The sequence below is a fragment of the Bufo gargarizans genome, chromosome 2 (genome assembly GCF_014858855.1).
Source record: "Bufo gargarizans isolate SCDJY-AF-19 chromosome 2, ASM1485885v1, whole genome shotgun sequence".
Classification (NCBI taxonomy): domain Eukaryota; kingdom Metazoa; phylum Chordata; class Amphibia; order Anura; family Bufonidae; genus Bufo; species Bufo gargarizans.
Genome location: NC_058081.1, coordinates 630,191,832 through 630,211,603, shown reverse-complemented (window position 1 = coordinate 630,211,603; position 19,772 = coordinate 630,191,832). Strand labels below are relative to the sequence as shown.

Sequence of the window (19,772 nt, the reverse complement as noted above, 5' to 3'; positions counted from 1 at the left end):
CCACAATGTGAATAAGGCCCTCCTTTATGTGATATACAGGTTGTATCGGAGTGCCTCTTCCTTGTAATTTTTGGCAGCCCTTTCACTTAGTGCATAGGCTTTATGAGTATAGGAGTCCCACTACCTCAACAATTGTACCACAATGTGAATGAGGCCCTCCTTTATGTGATATACAGACGTGGACAAAATTGTTGGTACCCTTTGGTCAATGAAAGAAAAAGTCACAATGGTCACAGAAATAACTTTAATCTGACAAAAGTAATAATAAATTAAAATTCTATAAATGTTAACCAATGAAAGTCAGACATTGTTTTTCAACCATGCTTCAACAGAATTATGTAAAAAAATAAACTCATGAAACAGGCATGGACAAAAATGATGGTACCCCTAGAAAACACAGAACATAATGTGACCAAAGGGACATGTTAATTCAAGGTGTGTCCACTAATTAGCATCACAGGTGTCTACAACCTTGTAATCAGCCATTGGGCCTATATATATGGCTCCAGGTAATCACTGTGTTGTTTGGTGATATGGTGTGTACCACACTCGACATGGACCAGAGGAAGCAAAGGAAAGAGCTGTCTCAAGAGATCAGAAAGAAAATTATAGACAAGCATGTTAAAGGTAAAGGCTATAAGACCATCTCCAAGCAACTAGATGTTCCTGTGAGTACAGTTGCACATATTATTCATAAGTTTAAGATCCATGGGACTGTAGCCAACCTCCCTGGACGTGGCCGCAGGAGGAAAATTGATGACAAATCTAAGAGACGGATAATCCGAATGGTAACAAAAGAGCCTAGAAAGACTTCTAAAGAGATTCAAGGTGAACTTCATGCTCAAGGAACATCAGTGTCAGATCGCACCATCCGTCGTTGTTTGAGCCAAAGTGGACTACATGGGAGACGACCAAGGAGGACACCATTGTTGAAAACGAATCATAAAAAAGCAAGACTGGAATATGCCAAACTACATGTTGACAAGCCACAAAGCTTCTGGGAGAATGTCCTGTGGACAGATGAGACAAAAATCGAAGTTTTTGCCAAGGCACATCAGCTGTATGTTCACAGACGAAAAAATGAAGCATATCAAGAAAAGAACACTGTCCCTACTGTGAAACATGGAGGAGGCTCTGTTATGTTCTGGGGCTGCTTTGCTGCGTCTGGCACAGGGTGTCTTGAATCTGTGCAGGGTACAATGAAATCTCAAGACTATCAAGGAATTCTAGAGAGAAATGTACTAGCCAGTGTCAGAAAGCTTGGTCTCAGTCGCAGGTCATGGGTCTTGCAACAGGACAATGACCCAAAACACACCGCTAAAAACACCCAAGAATGGCTAAGAGGAAAAAATTGGACTATTCTAAAGTGGCCTTCTATGAGCCCTGACCTCAATCCTATTGAGCATCTTTGGAAGGAGCTGAAACATGCAGTCTGGAAAAGGCACCCTTCAAACCGGACACAACTGGAGCAGTTTGCTCATGAGGAGTGGGCCAAAATACCTGCTGAGAGGTGCAGATGTCTCATTGACAGTTACAGGAAGCGTTTGATTGCAGTGATTGCCTCAAAAGGTTGCGCAACAAAATATTAAGTTAGGGGTACCATCATTTTTGTCCATGCCTGTTTCATGAGTTTATTTTTTTACATAATTCTGTTGAAGCATGGTTGAAAAACAATGTCTGACTTTCATTGGTTAACATTTATAGAATTTTAATTTATTATTACTTTTGTCAGATTAAAGTTATTTCTGTGACCATTGTGACTTTTTCTTTCATTGACCAAAGGGTACCAACAATTTTGTCCACGTCTGTATAGGTTGTATCAGAGTGCCTCTTCCTTGTAATTTTTGGCAGCACTTGCACTTGATATACAAGTAAATATACAGGAAAGAATGTTTCCTAACAATTTTTCCTCTAAAATCGTTTTTATCTTTGGTTTTGTGCGTATTATTGTCAGTCTGTAAAAGTGGCGTACTACTTGGACAACATCGTTTCCAGCAGCGACCTGGGAGTCCAAGATGCATCCAGACATCCTCCCCATGCTGTTCCCGAACCATTTCAGTGGTGTTTCCATAAATTTCTGACCTTTTCCTATGAACCAGTCACCCTCCTCTCCCTCTTCAGAGCAGGGGGTGCCTGGTTTAATGCTCGGGTTCTCCCATTGACTTTGATTGTGCTCGGGTGCTCGGTAGAGCACCCTAGCATCCCGAGGTGTTCTACTCGAGTACCCGATGACTTTGGTACTCGACCAACACCAATAAGCAGCTGGCAGATTATCTGACACCGCTTATCTCAGGAAGGAAAACTAAGGATAAGGGTCCATTAACACGTCCTTAGTGTATTGCAGATCCGCAAATTGAAGATCCGCAATACACCTGGCCGGCACCCCCTATAGAACTGCCTATTCTTGTCCACAATTGCGGACAAGAATAGGACATGTTCTATTTTTGGGCGGAGCCCGGAAGTTCGGGGCCGCAGCAGAGAAAATGTGGATGCGAACAGCACACTGTGTGCTGTCCGCATCTTTTCTGTCCCCATAGAGAACAAAATTGCGGAACGGATGCGGACCCATTTGCGGTCGTGTGAATGGACCCTAACAGAGGTTAAAGTCTGATCCTACAAGAGATATTGAGGTACAGCTACTGTATATTTATATGATTGATTATTGGTAGGTACTATCAAAATTGGCAGGATCTGCTGACACATATCTAATGTCTATGTCCAGATTTAAAGGGGTTGTCTCACTTAGGAAATGGCGTTTATCAGGTAAAGAAAATGAATACAAGGCACTTACTAATGTACTGTGATTGTCCATATTGCTTCCTTTTGCTGGCTTCATAAATTTTTCCATCACATTATACACTACTCCTATACAGGGGTTAAGACCACCCAGCAATACAGCAGCAGTGGTAGAACTTGCACACTATGGGAAAAAGTGCCAGCCTTTCTGGTGGCCAGGACTGTGGGAGGTGAAAAAAATAATTCTAAAACTGCTCATAAATGTGGTGTAAAGCATGTACTCTAGTTTTCTGGCGCATTTTGACTGAGTAAATCTCATTCTGTATGTTTGTATTCTGCAGGCACCAGTCTATAGTGAAGGGAAACAATGCTCTGCCCCCAGTGGACAGATTGTTGAAGTTCCTCGTGGACAGCTCAGCTGACTCCGGAGAGATTGTACAGTGTGCCAACTGTGACCTGGAGAGCAAAAGGCAGGTATGTAAAACCTAAGAGGATCCATTATAGCTCTGGACCATCTAGGGAAAAGGTACTTCCTGTTAGGGTTCTGGCTCCATCGCTCCCACTTGGGTGCTGCAGGTCTCGGTTCTCCTCGTGTAAGTATTCGGTTTAACACAAATCATGCGGCCAATGACTGGCCTCAGCAGTGATGTGTCACCCATGTGTCTTGTCATTTGATCATATGACGCATGGGTGACACATCACTGCTGAGGCCAGTCGTTCGGCTGCAGCAGTCATGCCAAACTGGATGTTGATACTGAGAGACCCAAGACCTGCAAAACTGATGGAGCCGGAACCCAGCAGTGGTGATCAGTTAAAGGGGTTGTCTGGGGTCAGATGTGAACCCGATATAAGCTATTCTTTATTCTTTTACTGTATATGAGTGGAGCATTGGAGTATTTCCTTGCTTCGATGCTCCCCTTTGCCTTGAGCTGCATAGCGCTTTTTTTATTGTTTTGTGTTTGTTATATTCCCTGTTGTTTGTATCTGGGCCTGAGATAGAGACCTCCATTCGTCCATCTGGGGAGAAATGTCTCTGGTCCTAACCTCATTCCAGGGCCTTATAGGGATATAAGGGCCTAGGTATCCACCATATGAATATTCCTACCTTCAAGGTCTATTCATATTGATAGGTAGTTAGGGCCGGGATTAGGGTTGTGTAGGAGATCACCTGTTCTTTCCCTAGTTTCCAGGCCAGTTATTGTTCCCCTTCCCTCCTGTGTTTAGTGTGGAGTTTTCCTCCACACTGATCGTGACATTATAAACCGCAAAAAATAACCGTGATTTTGTTGTCTGTATCAGTTCAGCCATGGATGTTATCGCTGCAGCGACCGGACAGCTACAGGGGCTGTCTTTGGAGGTGGATGACCTCCATTCGACCGTCTCACAGATGCAGAGACCACTGTTGGCTGATCCTAGTAGTGGTTACCTGACCTGTCCTGAACCTAAAGTTGCTTTCCCGGATAGATTCTCGGGTGGTGTCACGATGCGCTCTGTGCGTGGTTCCAGGAGAGTGCCGAGCTGCTCACTCAGCGCTCGGCTGTATTCGGTACTCAGGAGTCATGTGACGCTGGCCCCGTCACATGACTCCACTAGTGCCCTATTTAAACAGGCAATCTGCTGGCCACAGATTGCCTGTTATTAAGGTCCTTCCTGCGATTACTTACCTGGTTGGTTTGGCTCCTGCTCATGTTGATACTACCCGTCTGTTTCATCCCTTGGTCTTGACGTTCCCTCCTGGTTTTGACTTCGGCTTCTTCCTGACAATCCTCCGCTCGCTCCTCTGGTAACTTGATGCTCTCTTGGTTTCTGACTCGGTCCGTTTAACTTCTCTGTTGTTTGTATTGTCCATCTTCCCTGCACTTATCCTAGCTGAGGGTTTGTCGACCAGTTGTCCCTTGTCACTAGGACTTGCGAGGCAAGTAGGCAGGGACAGGGGTGCGGGTTGAGCTCAGTGGTCAGTTCCCCATCCCCTGTGTGTGTGACAGAATAACAGGCCCAAATTACCACTGTTACCATAAATCCATTGGTTACCCTGACGGAGCATGTTTCTAATTTGACTCAGATGGTTCAGGAGTTAGGGGAGAAACTCCACTTACATGAATCAGGACAGAGTGCCTCCATTCCTCATTCACCTAGTAATCATATGGAGCCTCAGATAAAGCTTCCAGAACCCTTTTCTGGTGACCGTAAAAAGTTTATTTCTTTTAAGGAGAACTGTAAGCTTTATTTCAGATTGCGCCCTTTGTCATCCGACTCTGAGAGCCAACTAGTGGGCATAATTATCTCCCGACTACAGGGGGACCCCCAGGATTGGGCTTTTTCCTTGCCTTCCGACGCTAGTTGTCTCAGGTCCGTCAAGGGGTTCTTTCAAGCATCGGAAATTTTGTATGATGAACCTGACAGGGCCACGGTAGCTGAGACTGCTCTTAAGGCTTTGGTACAAGGAGATCAACCTGCAGAGGAGTATTGCACCCAGTTCAGAAGATGGTGTGTTTCTCTGGCTAGAATGAACCAGCCCTTAAAAGCCAGTTCAGGTCAGACTTGTCCGAGAATCTTAAAGACCTATTAGTAAACTATCAGCTTCCTGAGACATTGGAGGAGACTATGACACTCGCTGTTCGACTTGATAGACGTGTTAGGGAGAGACGGCAGGAACGTTTGCTTTTTCCCCAGGAGGCGGTCCAGCCAGAGGTCTGTCCTATGAGCTGAGCCGATATCTCTTCTGAGGAACCCATGCAGATCGGGATGAGTCGTAGAGATGAGCGTCGCAGATGTGGGGCCTGTTTCTATTGTGGAGATTCGGACCTTTGGATTAACCAGTGCTCCAAGAAGTCTTCCTCTGGTAAATTGATCAAGAAGGGGAAGCCTAAGAAGCAGGTATATCAAAATGTGGTCAAGAGTAAGTTATTAGTACCTATTACTATCTCCATGGGTAATAACAAATGTTCTGGTAATTCTTTTATTGACTCTGGTTCTGCTGCCAACTTTATTGATCATAAATTTGCACTAGGGTTGGGCATTCCAATTTTGACACTACCCACTCCTATCCACATCATGGCTATTGATTCCACCCCCCGTACCGTGAAGCATTTTATCCCCGAGATATCCTTGACAGTGGGGGTGTGCCACTCCGAAAAATGCTCCCTGTTAGTTCTTGAAAACCTACCAGTAGAGGTAGTACTGGGAATGCCTTGGCTCCAGTTACATAATCCCATTATTGACTGGACCAAGGGAGAACTGGTGAAATGGGGGCTTAAATGCGACTCGTGCTTGCGGGGGTCTCATTAGAATCCGATACATTGCCCCTATTCGTAAAGGAATATATGAATGTGTTCTCTTCCTCTGACCCCGAGAGTCTACCGCCCCATAGGTCTTACGATTGCGCCATTGAGTTGATAGAGGGTGCCAGGTTTCCCAAGGGACGCATCTATAATCTTTCTAGGCCTGAACGCAAGGCCATGGAGGAATATGTCTCCTTAAGGGGCACATTAGGCCTTCTGTATCTCCTATGGGGGCGGGATTTTTTTTTTGTCAAAAAGAAGGATGGGGGCCTCAGACCTTGTATCGATTATCGGGAATTAAAACAGATTACGATTAAGAATCAATACTCCCTCCCGTCTATTCTCAATTTGTTTAATCGAATACTGGGGGTTTCCTGGTTCTCTAAAATTGATTTAAAGGGGGCATATAATTTAATTCGAATTAGGAGGGAGACGAGTGGAAGACAGCTTTCAATACTCCAGCTGGACAATTTGAATATCTTGTAATGCCTTTTGGACTCAGTAATGTGCCAGCGGTGTTCCAAAATTTTATGAATGATATTTTCTGAGATTTCTTAGGTAAATTCGTGATGATGTATTGATTTTTTCCCCCTGATTTTGAGAGTTATGTGTTTCATGTTAAACAAGTGTTGGAGGTTTTGAGGAAGAATCAATTGGCTGCCAAACAGGAGAAATGTGTTTTTGGGGTACAAGATATATTATATCTCGGGTATGTTCTCACTCCTCACGCCTTTAAAAGGGATTCTAGCAAGGTATTAGCAATTATGAACTGGGTAAGGCCCTCGTCCTTAAAGGCCTTACAAAGTTTTTTAGGGTTCGCTAATTATTACCGTAGATTTATAAAGAATTTTTTGGTAATTGCTAGACCCTTGACTGACCTCACCAAAAAAGGGGCGGACCTGGATAACTGGTCTGTTGAAGCTACTGAAGCATTTGAAACTCTTAAAAAGGTCTTCAGTAGCGCTCCTGTTTTTATTCAGCCGGATCAAGAGAGACCTTTCATTGTGGAGGTGGATGCCTCCGAGGAAGGAGTAGGGGCGGTCCTCTCACAAGGCCCCTTTAGTCTTACCAATTTAAGGCCTTGCGCCTTCTTTTCCAGAAAATGAGAAATTATGACTTGGGGAATCGTTTTGCTAGCCATTAAATGGGCGTTTGAGGAGTGGAGGCATTTTCTTGAAGGGGCTAAACATTGTGTCACCGTTGTCACTGATCACAAAAATCTAATGTTTCTTGAGTCTGCTTAGAGGTTGAATCCCCGTCAAGCCAGATGGGCGTTGTTTTTTGCACGTTTTAATTTCTCCATAACTTTCAGGCCAGGAAGTAAGAACGTGAAGGCAAATGCTCTATCTTTGAGTTTTTGTGCGTTTCAGCCTACGGACGCACCGCCTGAAACCATACTGCCAGCTAATGTCTTTTTAGCAGCCTTGTCCCAAGATCTTACGGCTCCTATTAAGGCAGAACAACATCTGGCCCAGCACCCACACCAACAGATAAGTTGTTTGTCCCCGAACAATTCCGTCTCCGGCTGTTGGGTGAGTGTCATGATTCTGTTTTGTGTGGACATCCCGGTATTGAGAGTACTAAAGAGCTGGTATCAAGGTTTTACTGGTGGCCCACCCTATTCAAGGATGTCAAGTCCTATGTGTTGGCCTGCGAGGTGTGTGCCAAGTCTAAAACCCCTAGAGCTCGCCCTGCTGGTGAGTTGCGATCCCTACCCATTCCCAGTAGACCCTGATCTCATATTTCTATGGATTTCATCACGGACCTGCCACCTGCAGAGGGTAAAACTGTGGTTTGGGTAGTGGTCGATAGGTTCAGCAAGATGGTACATTTTGTTCCTCTTTCTAAGCTTCCTAATGCTAAGACTCTGGCCTCTGTATTTGTAGAACAAATTGTACGTTTACACGGTATTCCAGAGAACATTGTATCTGATAGAGGTGTCCAGTTTGTGTCTAGATTTTGGAGAGCATTCTGTCAGAGGTGCCAAATCTCATTGTCTTTCTCGTCTGCCTCTCATTCTGAGAGTAACGGGCAAACTGAACGACTTAATCAGTCTGTGGAACAGTTTCTCAGGTCATATGTCTCCGATGATCAACAATTATGGGTTAAGTACCTTTCTTTGGCAGAATTTGCGATAAACAACCATGTTTTTTTGTAATTACAGTTTCCATCCTCGTTTTCATTCTGGGTCATCCGTCTCCTCGTCTAACCCTGAACCTAGAAAAAGCTCAAAACAATCTAAAAATCAAAGTGAATAAGAAACATTCTAAGGGGATGTATTTTGAGGTTGGGGAGAAGGTGTGGCTATCTTCTAAAAATTTGCCTCTTAAGGTGGCCTCCAAAAAGTTTGCACCTCGCTTTATAGGTCTGTACGAGATTACGGAGGTAATTAACCCAGTATCTTTTAGGTTGAAACTGCCCGAATCTTTCCACATCCATGATGTCTTCCACAAATCTCTGCTTAAAATACATATTGCTCCTGTTGTTCCTTTACAGTCCGCTCCACCGCCGGTACTGGTTAATGATTCTGTGGAGTTTGTGGTTTCCAAGATATTGGATGTTAGGAGAGTCTGTAACTCTTTACAGTACCTGGTGCACTGTAAAGGCTATGTACCGGAGGAAAGGTCCTGGGTACCAGCTAGGGATGTTCATGCTTCTAGACTTGTTAAAAAATGTCATGTCGCCTGGGGCCTTGGGTCCGGTGGCCACGTGTGGAAGGAGGGGGTACTGTCACGATGCACTCTGTGCATGGTTCCAGGAGGCGGAAACGGCCGGGGCTCACTCGGGTCATCAGCGCGCCCGGCGTCGCCCGTTCTCGTGGTAACCACACTAGGGCTGAGTGCTGAGCTGCTCACTCGGCGCTCGGCTGTATTGGAACTCAGGAGTCATGTGACTCTGGCCACGTCACATGACTCCACTAGCGCACCTGCTGGCCACAGATTGCCTGTTATTAAGGTCCTTCCTGCGATTACTTACCTGGTTGGTTTGGCTCCTGCTCGTGTTGATACTACCCGTCTGTCTCATCCCTTGGTCTTGGCGTTCCCTCCTGCTTTTGACTTCGGCTTCTTCCTGACGATCCTCCACTTGCTCCTCTGGTTACTTGCTGCTCTCTTGGTTTCTGACTCGGTCTGTTTGACTTCTCTGTTGTTTGTATTGTCCGTCTTCCCTGCACTTATCCTAGCTGAGGGTTTGTCGACTTGTCACTAGGACTTGCGAGGCAAGTAGGCAGGGACAGGGGTGCGGGTTGAGCTCAGTGGTCACTTCCCCATCCCCTGTGTGTGTGACAGGGGGGAGTGATAATTTTATTTGGTTCAGGGACGCGTGCAAATGGTACTTTAAGTTGCGTCCACACTCATCTGGGGACGAGAGGCAGAGAGGGGGTATGATTATTTTGTTGCCTTAAGGGGACGCCCAGTCTTGGGCTTTTTCTCTGCTGACCGGATCTCTCCGATCAGTAGATGCATTTTTCAGAGCTTTAGGTCTCATCTATGATGACCCGGACTGAACCTCTCTGGCCGAGACTAAATTACGCAGCCTGCGTCAGAGAGAGCGTTCGTCAGAGATCTATTGTTCCGAATTTAGATGGTCGGCTACTAATACTGAGTGGAACGATCCAGTTCTCCGTAGCCAGTTTTGTCAGGGATTATCTGAGAGGCTGAGGGATGCTTTGGCCTTTCATGAGAATCCTGAGTCTTTGGAAGCCGCTATGTCTTTGGCTGTACGTATTGATAGACGCCTGAGAGAGAGATCTAAGGCCCCACTCTCTCAGGACGTTCTATTACATATCGTACCGTATTCCTTTGACTCTTTGGGTAAAGAGACTCCTAAGCTTATACCTGGGGATGAACCCATGCAATTAGGGGGAGCTACTCCGTGATCTGCTTGCAAAAGTAGGAGTCGCAAGCAGGGAGTATGTTTTTTCTGCGGGCAAAGGGGACATTTTGTCAATATATGTCCAAGCATTCAGTGGCAAAAAGAGAAACAAAAAGGGCGTCTAAATCCCATCTGACTATCGGAGGTGTGAGTGGGGAGTCAGAGAATGTGCATTTGTCCTTTGCTGGTAGTACCCGATTTCTTCTGACTGAGGTATTTGTCAACAGCGGGGCCGAGGTCAACCTGATTGATGCTCAGTTTGTCCGCATGCACGGGTTATCACCAAGTACATTTAAAAAAGACATTCCTGTATTTGCTATTGATTCTACCACTCTTACTCAGAGGTGCTTGTCTCAAGTTTTGCATGATATCAGATGAAGAGTGGGTGACTTTAATCAAGAAGTTATCTCGTGTTTTGTCTTGGAAGGTCTCCCTGCACCTATGGTTCTGGGTTTACTGTGGCTTACAAAGCATAATCCAACTATCGATTGGCAAGCGAGGCAGATTCTGGATTGGGGGGACTATTGCATTGATAATTGTTTCAATACATCCTTTTCTGTGGTTACTACTAAGGCTGTACCCTCTTTTATATCCGAGTTTTTCAATGTGTTTTCTGAGAGTGGATGTAAGGATTTACCTTCCTATCGGGAATATGATTGCCCTGTCAATCTTATTCCCGGGGCTAAATTGCCTAAATCTAGGTTGTATAATCTTTCTGAACCTGAAAGGCAGGCCATGAGAGAATATATTGCCGAGAGTTTGAAGAAAGGCACATAAGACCATCCAAGTCTCCAGTGGCTGCAGGTTTTGTTTTTTTGTAAAAAAAAAAGATTGAGGTCTTCGGCCATGTTTGGATTTTCGTGAACTCAATCAGATTACTATCCGTAATCCTTACCCTCTTCCTTTGATTCTCGATTTGTTTAACCAGATTATTGGTGCCATGGTGTTCTCCAAGTTGGACTTAAAGGGCTTCTACCACCAGAAATACTGTTATGTAGCTGACTGACATTAGCGATGCGCTAATGTCAGCACTAAATAACAGTATGTTTCTAACATTTGTCCCTGCAGCCGTTTTTGTAAAACAAAAAACTTTTATTATATGCTAATGAGCCTCTAGGTGCTATATGGGCGTAAAATCAGCACCTAGAGGCTCCGTCTACTCACCCTTTATCCCGCCCAGGTCCTCTGTTCTGTCCGCCCGCTCCTCTTGATTGATGGCACTGTCCACCGCATCGTTGACGAAATCTCACTTCTGTCTTCGGCGCAGGTGCAGTGAGTGAATGATGCGCTCCTTGTTCCGGATTCCTCACTGCGCCGACTACGTCACAGTGAGGAAGACGGCATCAGGAGAGCTGCCTTCACTCACTGCGCCTGCGCCGAAGACAGAAGTGAACGGCGTAGGCGTGGGATTTCGTCAACGATGCGGTGGACCGTGGCATCAATCAAGAGGAGCTGGGCGGGCAGAACAGGGGACCTGGGTGGGATAAAGGGTGAGTGGACGGAGCCTCTAGGTGCTGATTTTATGCCAACATAGCACCTAGAGGCTCATTAGCATATAATAAAAGTGCTTTTTTTACAAAAACGGCTGCAGGAACAAATGTTAGAAACATACTGTTTTGTAGTGCTGACATTAGCGCATAGCTAATGTCAGTCAACTACATAACAGTATTTCTGATGGTAGAAGCCCTTTAAGGGGGGCATATAATCTGGTTAGGATTAAGGAAGGAGATGAATGAAAGACTGCTTTTAATACTCCTGAGGGGCACTTTGAGAACCTGGTCATGCCTTTCGGGTTGACCAATGCCCCGGCGGTCTTCCAACATTTTATGAATGACATCTTTCATCACCTGGTGGGGAGGTTTGTCATCGTGTATTTGGATGACATTATTATTTATTCTCCTAGCATGGAAACACATCAGAATTATGTGGGACAGCTGTTACAGATTCTAAGGGATAATAAATTGTTTGCAAAATTAGAGAAGTGTGTTTTTGCGGTACACGAGGTGCAGTTCTTGGTCTACCTGCTGTCATCTTCGGGTTTTTGAATGAATCCTGAGAAAGTCCGTGCTGTATTGGACTGGGATCGACCCGAAAATCTGAAGGCTCTTATGCGGTTTTTAGGATTCACCAACTATTAGCGAAAATGTATTAAGAATTATTTGACAATAGTACAATCCTTAACAGACATGACTAAGAAAGGGACTGATGTCTCTGTATGGTCTGATTCTGCGATTAAGGAATGCTTCTCTTCTGCTCCCATATTGGTGCAGCCAGATGTGTCACAACCGTTTATTGTGGAAGTGGACGCATCCGAGGTGGGGGTAGGAGCAGTTTTGTCGCAGTGCCCATCACCTGGTAAATGGCGACCATATGCATTTCTCTCGAAAAAACTATCCCCCGCTTAGAAAAATTATGATGTGGGTAACAGAGAGTTGCTGACCATTAAATTGGCTTTTGAGGAATGGCGTCATTGGTTGGAAGGAGCGATTCATCCGATCACGGTGTTCACAGATCACAAAAACCTGGCTTATCTGGAGTCGGCGAAACGACTGAACCCAAGAGAAGCCAGATGGGCCCTTTTTTTCACCAGATTCAATTTCACTGCCCCCTAGCGTCCTGGGATTAAGAATGTCAAGGTGGACGCCTTGTCACGTAGTTTCCCTGGAGGTGGTGATTTCAAAAATCCGAGTCTGATACTGTCTGAAGGTGTGGTGATATCCGCCCTCTACCCTGACCTTGAAGTGAAGGTGTTAAAGGCGCAGGGAGACGTACCAGACTCGTGTCACTCTGGGAAACTTTTTGTGCCACTGGAATTGCGTCACAAGGTGTTGGAGGAACATCATCGTACGGTTCTTACAGGATATCCTGGGAGTTGGTCCACTGCCAACCTTATATCTCGTAGATTCTGGTGGCCAGGGTGGCGTAAGTGTGTGAAGGACTTATGTGTCAGCCTGTACTACCTGTGCACGTGCCAAGGTGACACATACTCGGCCTTCTGGATCTTTACTTCCGTGACCCATTCCGTCCAAACCATGGACTCATGGAAAGACAGGTATTCTGGTGGTGGTTGATGGCTTTAGTAAAATGGTACATTTTATTGCATTACCAGGCCTACCTAATGCTAAAACCCTTGCACAGGTATTTGTTGACAACATTGTGAAACTTCATGGCATTCCCTCTGACGTGGTCTCAGATCGTGGGACTCCAGATTCTGGAAGGCGTTCTGTCTGGGAATTCAACTGTCCTTTTCTTCGGCTTTTCATCCTCCATTGAACGGACAGACGGAGCGCACTAATCAGAGTCTGGAGAGTTACTTGAGATGTTTTGTATCTGAGAACCAGGAAGAGTGGTCTTCCTTTTTGTCTTTGGCAGAGTTTGCCATAAACAATCGTAGCCAGGAGTCCACTGGTGAGTCGCCGTTTTTTGGGGCCTATGGATTTCACCTGCAGTTTGGCACATTTTCTGGTTCTAATACTTCTGGTATCCCTGGGGAAGAATGTTTTTCGTCATAATTGTCATCGATATGGCGAAAAATTCTAAATAACTTGAAAAATATGGGCAACAAATATAAACGTGTGGCAGACAGGAAACGTATGAATGGTCCGGACCTAAGTGTGGGTGATTCTGTGTGGCTGTTCACAAGAAACATTAAGTTGAAGGTACCTTCCTGGAAGTTGAGTCCAAGGTTTATTGGCCCATATAAGATCACGGCCATTATTAATCCTGTAGCTTTTCGTCTTGAGCTTCCTCAGGCCCTGAAAATTCATTATGTGTTTTATAGGTCTTTGTTGAAAAAATATGTGTAACCTTTACAGCCATCTTCCTTGTCACCTGCTCCGGTCATAGTGGACGGTAATTTGGAATTCGAGATCGCGAAAATAGTTGACTCTTGAGTTCTCAGTGGATCCCTTCAATATCTTGTCCACTGGAGAGGTTATGGACCGCAGGAGAGGATGTGGGTGCCGGCATCCGACGTTAATGCCAATCGTTTAGTGAATGCCTTTCATAGATCTCACCCAGATAAGGTCGGTCCTGGGTGCCCGGGGGGGGGGGGGGGGGGGTACTGTCATGGACGTTCCCGTGGCAGGTAGAAGGAGATCGGAGAGACTGGCAACTCATGGGTTAAATTGACAAGTTCACTGTGGATCTTATTGTGTCTGTGTTTTGGTGAATGCTACACCCCTTGCTTCAGGTGTTGCTTGTTGGTGATTTGCCTTTCCCATAAGTAGCCTCTTCTCACTCTTGGAGGTGCGGTTTATAGATTTTCTTCCTGCCTTTTAACTAGCTGGTTGCTTGTACTCTGTGGTGCTTCTGGAGTTGCCAGTTTTCTACGTTCAGATAAGTCTTGTCTTTTTTTATTGTTTTGTGTTCGTTATATTCCCTGTTGTTTGTTTCTGGGCTTGAAACAGAGACTTCCATTCGTCCATCTGGGTAGGAATGTGTTGTCTCTGGTCCTAACCTCATTCCAGGGCCTTATAGGGATATAAGGGCTTAGGTACCCAGCATTGGAATATTCCTACCTTCAAGGTCTATTCATATTGATAGGTAGTTAGGGCCCGGATTATGGTGGTGTAGGAGGTCACCTGTTGGTTCCCTAGTTTCCAGGCACAGTTACTGTTCCTTTCCCTCCTGTGTTTAGTGTGGAGTTTTTCCCCCACACTGATCATGACAGCAAGATCTGTTTGTTTACTGCCGGTGATCGGACTTCTCCTTACTGTGCTAGGTGGAGACTTCCACCTAGCAGGGAGCTCGGTGACGTCACCTACATAGATGAGCAGTCTATAGCGCTGCCAGAGGCAAAGTAGCACAGTACCCAACTCCAAAACAGCCTCCGGCAGCATTACAGACCACTCCTCTGTGTAGGTGATGTCATCGGGCTCACTGCTAAGTGGAAGTCTCCACCTAGCATAGTGAGAAGAAGTCAGGTACGTCACCAGCAGTAAACAATCTGACCTTTCACTGCTCGATGCACGTCACATCTACCCATCCTATTTCCAACCTCCTGTTTGAGCGGAGGCCAGCCTCATCCACTGAAAAGGCTGCTGCTTGTACTCACCTCCCAAAATGAGGCAGGAGACATCTACTGCTTTATCTAATCTAGAGCTTTATTCTGTACCGTTTATCCATATAGCAGCATTTATCAGTACAGACGTGAGGGGATCAGTACAGACAGCTGGTTAGCGATAGAAGAGGAGAACAGCAGATTCTGTGATTTCCTTGCTGCAACTGGATCCACTGCCTTCTCCATATCCATCCCAGTCGTAGGAAGGAAAATCTCCACACTGTTTGGGGCTTGCTTCTGGAAAGTATCCCCCTCCTCCAATGCAATGCTGCAAATACAAGAATGGGTTGTAAATAATGCGGTCACATATGCTGGGCAATATATTAATCTAGCACTTTTTGTTTGTACTGAATGACAACATATCTATTTCATGGGATAAGGGCCGTTTTACACTTTCCGATGATCAGGATTCAGGAACAAACAACACTTGTTCCCGATCATTGCCCCGTCTAAAACGGCAGCAAATCACCTCTTGTCGGGTGGTCGGGCGGGTTATGTCAGTAATGCAGGTAACAAGTGGTGATCAGCGTGCTGCTACTGGAAGGGTATCTGCCTGTGTAAAATGACCCAAGGTCTTGCTGTTGCCCTGTCTAGTCAGTCTGAACGTCTTCAGTCATGGCACGGATGAGTGACAGCCAAGGTTGATAACATGGGCTTATACATGTAAGGTCAGACTCTACAGTTTGTCCATTATCTATTCCTCCCAACTTTTTGGACGGTCAAAGGGGGACACTTATGGTTCATTGTGTAAAAGTCCAATCCTGATCATCGGAATACACTTTAATAGTTTTCTTACCGCACAATAGCACAAAAATGATCTGAATTTAGACATTTCTAAAATTCTAATTTCATCAAAGAATGAAATAATGTACAAGGTGGGGTCAAATATACAGATAGGAGCCAGACAAACACTTTCTTGATCAATATTGTAAATGCAATAATGCAAATCTTTCCCTCAGATCAAAAAGAGGGACGTTTAAGGAGAAGAGAGGGACAGAGGGTGTGACGGTCATGTACACTACACACAGGGGGGAGGATAGTGACCACTGCACTCCACCCTCACCCCTGGCCCTGCCTACTTGCCTCGCAAGTCCTAATGACAGGGGACAACTAGACGGCAGTCCCTAACTTAGGATACGTGCTGGGAAGACAGACAAGATAAATAACGGAATGTGAACGGACCGGGTCAGAACCAAGAGAGCTACGCAGTACAAAGGGTTAAGCAAAGAATGGTCAGGAGAAGCCGGGGTCAAATACCAGGAGAGTAGAGAAGTAGCAGAGGAGTCCGCAAAGAGTAGTCAGGTGGGAGCCAAGGTCACAATAGCAGGAGGGATGCGCAGTGCAGGAAGAGCAGGCAAAGGATCTTCAGGGAACAGGATCAGGTGAGTAATCAATAGTCCAACAAATAACCAGAATTAACAGGCAACCTGTGGCCAGCAGACTGCCTGTGTTTATAGTGGGGTCTGAGGGTCATGTGACGTGGCCAGCATCACATGACCGACAGACCGACCAGTCGAGCACTGAGTGATCAGCTCGGCGCTCAAGGCAGACCTAGGAGCAGGGAGCCTCCCAGCTAGCAAAGCCGCCCTGGGAACGAGTCCAAACACAGATCCTTGCTCCCGAAGCTAAGCAGCAGGTCTGCGGCTGATGGGAGACCGAGTGCGCCTTTGGCTCCCCGTGAAAGAGGGACTTGGGTCCAAAAGAGGGACACTTGGGAGGTCTGCTTTATCACTTCTCTTATCTGTCAGCAGATTTGTACCTATGACACTGGCTGACCTGTTACATGTGCGCTTGGCAGCTGAAGGCATCTGTGTTGGTCCCATGTTCATGGTCTCCTGTGCTGGATATTGAAGCATATGGTGCAGCAGGAGAATTTAGGAAAAGTCAGGCCCAGTGTGATGACATTTACACTGCCTGTCCCTGTTAATCAAAGTGCAGAGGATGCGGCAGCTGCAGAAAGAGCAGAGCCTCTAGGTGTAATGACAACGCCCCCGTTGCTCTTAGAGGCTTAGTTGCATATATTAAAACTTCATTTTTCTCAGCAATGCGGGCACATGTAACAGGTCAGACAGTGTCATAAGTACAAATCTGCTGACAGATGTCCTTTAACCCCTTAGGGACGCATGACATTCCGGTACGGCATGTTTCCCGAGTCCTTAAGGACCCATGACGTACCGGTACGTCATGAGTTTAAAACGCAATTGCGGGGGTTAATCGGAACAGGATGCCCGCTGAAATCATTCAGCAGGCATCCTGTCACAACGATCGCAGCAAACCGCAGGTCAATTCAGACCTACGGTTTGCAGCTCTTTCTGCAGTTTCTAATCAGAAACTTTTAAATGCCCAAAATAAAGATTTTTTTCACCCCCCCTGCACCCCTGAATGATTTTATGCCGTCGGGTGGTGCAGGGGAGGGGGGGGGGGGGGGTTGCAGGCGGTGCGGGAGGCGGGCGGTGATGTCAGCCGTTTAACCCTTTCCATACCGCGGTCCGTAGAGCTCCCTCCCTCTAGGGAGCTCCCTCCCTCTCCCATCTGGGGGCTGCTGTGCCTTTGCAGCCCCCAGACAGGATGGTGTCACAGAGGAAGGGAGCCCCCCTCCTTTCCCTTCCCCGTCTGCTCAGTTGTGGCAGACGGGGAAGGTTCCCATGGCAACAGGACGCCTTCTCAGGCATCCTGCTGTCCATGGTGCTGAACAGATCTGTGCTAAAGGCATAGATCTGTTCAGACAAAGTGTAAGTAAAATACAGTTCAATACACTATATAGTGTACTGTACTGTATTATACAGACATCAGACCCACTGGATCTTCAAGAACCAAGTGGGTCTGGGTCAAAAAAAGTAAAAAAAAGTAAAGATAAAAAAAAAACATTTATCACTAAATAAAAATTAAAAAAAATAAAATACACTACACATATTATGTATCGCCGCGTCCGTAACGATCTGATCTATAAAACGGTCATGTTACTTTCCCCACACGGGGAACGCCATAAAAATAAAAAAATAAAAACTATGACGAAATTGAAATTTTGCCCACCTTACTTCCCAAAAAAGGTAATAAAAGTGATCAAAAAAGCCGCATGTACGCCAAAATAGTACCAATCAAACTGTCATCACATCCCGCAAAAATCATACCCTACCAAAGATAATCGCCCCAAAACTGAAAAAACTATGGCTCTTAGACTATGGAAACACTAAATTGATGATTCTTTTTGTTTCAAAAATGAAATCATTGTGTAAAACGTACATAAATAAAAAAAAGTATACATATTAGGTATCACCGCGTCCGTATCGACCGGCTCTATAAAAATATCACATGAACTTTTCCCGTCAGATGAACACCGTAAAAAAATAAAAATAAAAACGGTGTAAAAAAAGCAATTTTTTGTCATCTTACGTCACAAAAAGTGTAATAGCAAGCGGTCAAAAAGTCATATGCACCCCAAAATAGTGCCAATCAAACCGTCATCTCATCCTACAAAAAATGAGACCCTACCTAAGATAATCACCCAAAAACTGAAAAAACTATGGCTCTCAGACTATGGAGACACTAAAACATGATTTTTTTTGGTTTCAAAAATGAAATCATTGTGTTAAACTTACATTAAAAAAAAATTGTATACATATTAGGTATCGCCGCGCCCGTGACAACCTGCTCTATAAAAATACCACATGATCTAACCTGTCAGATGAAAATGTAAATAACAACAAACAAAAAACGGTGCCAAAAAAGCTATTTCTTGTCACCTTGCCTCACAAAAAGTGTAATATAGAGCAACCAAAAATCATATGTACCCTAAACTAGTACCAACAAAACTTCCACCCTATCCTGTAGTTTCTAAAATGGGGTCACTTTTCTGGAGTTTCTACTCTAGGGGGTGCATCAGGGGGTTTCAAATGGGACATGGTGTCCCAAAAAACAGTCTAGCAAAATCTGCCTTCCAAAAACCGTATAGCATTTCTTTCCTTCTGCGCCCTGCCGTGTGCCCGTACAGCAGTTTATGACCACATACGGGGTGTTTCTGTAAACTACAGAATCAGGGCCATAAATAATGAGTTTTGTTTGGCTGTTAACACTTGCTTTGTAACTGGAAAAAAAATATTAAAATGGAAAATCTGCCCAAAAAGTGAATTTTTTTAATTGTATCTATTTTCCATTAAGTCTTGTGCAACACCTGAAGGGTTAACAAAGTTAGTAAAATCAGTTTTGAATACCTTAAGGGGTGTAGTTTCTTAGATGGGGTCACTTTTATAGAGTTTCTACTCTAGGGGTGCATCAGGGGGGCTTCAAATGGGACATGGTGTAAAAAAAAACTGTCCAGCAAAATCTGCCTTCCAAAAACCATACGGCGCACCTTTCCCTCTACACCCTACTGTGTACCCCTACAGTAGTTTACGGCCACATATAGGGTGTTTCTGCAAACTACAGAATCGGGGCAATAAATAAAGCATTTTGTTTGGCTGTTAACCCTTGCTTTGTTACTGGAAAAAATGGATTAAAATGTAAAATTTGACCAAAAATTTAAATTCTCAAATTTCATCTCCATTTGCCAATAGCTCTTGTGCAACACCTAAAGGGTTAACAAAGTTTGCAAAATCATTTTTAAATACCTTGAGGGGTGTAGTTTCTTAAATGGGGTCACTTTTATGGAGTTTGTACTCTAGGGGTGCATCAGGGGGCTTCAAATGGGACATGGTGTAAATAAACCAGTCCAGCAAAATCTGCCTTCCAAAATCCATATGGCGCACCTTTCCCTCTACACCCTACTGTGTGCCAGTACAGAAGTTTACGGCCACATATGGGGTGTTTCTGCAAACTACAGA

The 19,772-nt window shown here is 45.1% G+C and overlaps 2 protein-coding genes across 2 annotated transcripts in view; one reads left to right on the top strand and one right to left on the bottom strand.

Annotated features, from left to right (window-relative positions):
- The window catches only part of RNF207 (ring finger protein 207), a 183,890-nt gene that overhangs the window by 18,119 nt on the left and 145,999 nt on the right, over nucleotides 1-19,772 (top strand). The window contains 1 exon segment of the mRNA XM_044282148.1: nucleotides 3,078-3,210. Within this exon segment, the coding sequence (XP_044138083.1) occupies nucleotides 3,078-3,210 (133 nt within the window).
- LOC122928913 (intelectin-1-like) overlaps nucleotides 15,068-19,772 on the bottom strand; it is a 28,594-nt gene continuing 23,889 nt past the window's right edge. The window contains exon 7 of the mRNA XM_044282229.1: nucleotides 15,068-15,220. Coding sequence (XP_044138164.1) covers nucleotides 15,068-15,220 — 153 coding nt within the window. The remainder of the gene's footprint in view (nucleotides 15,221-19,772) is intronic.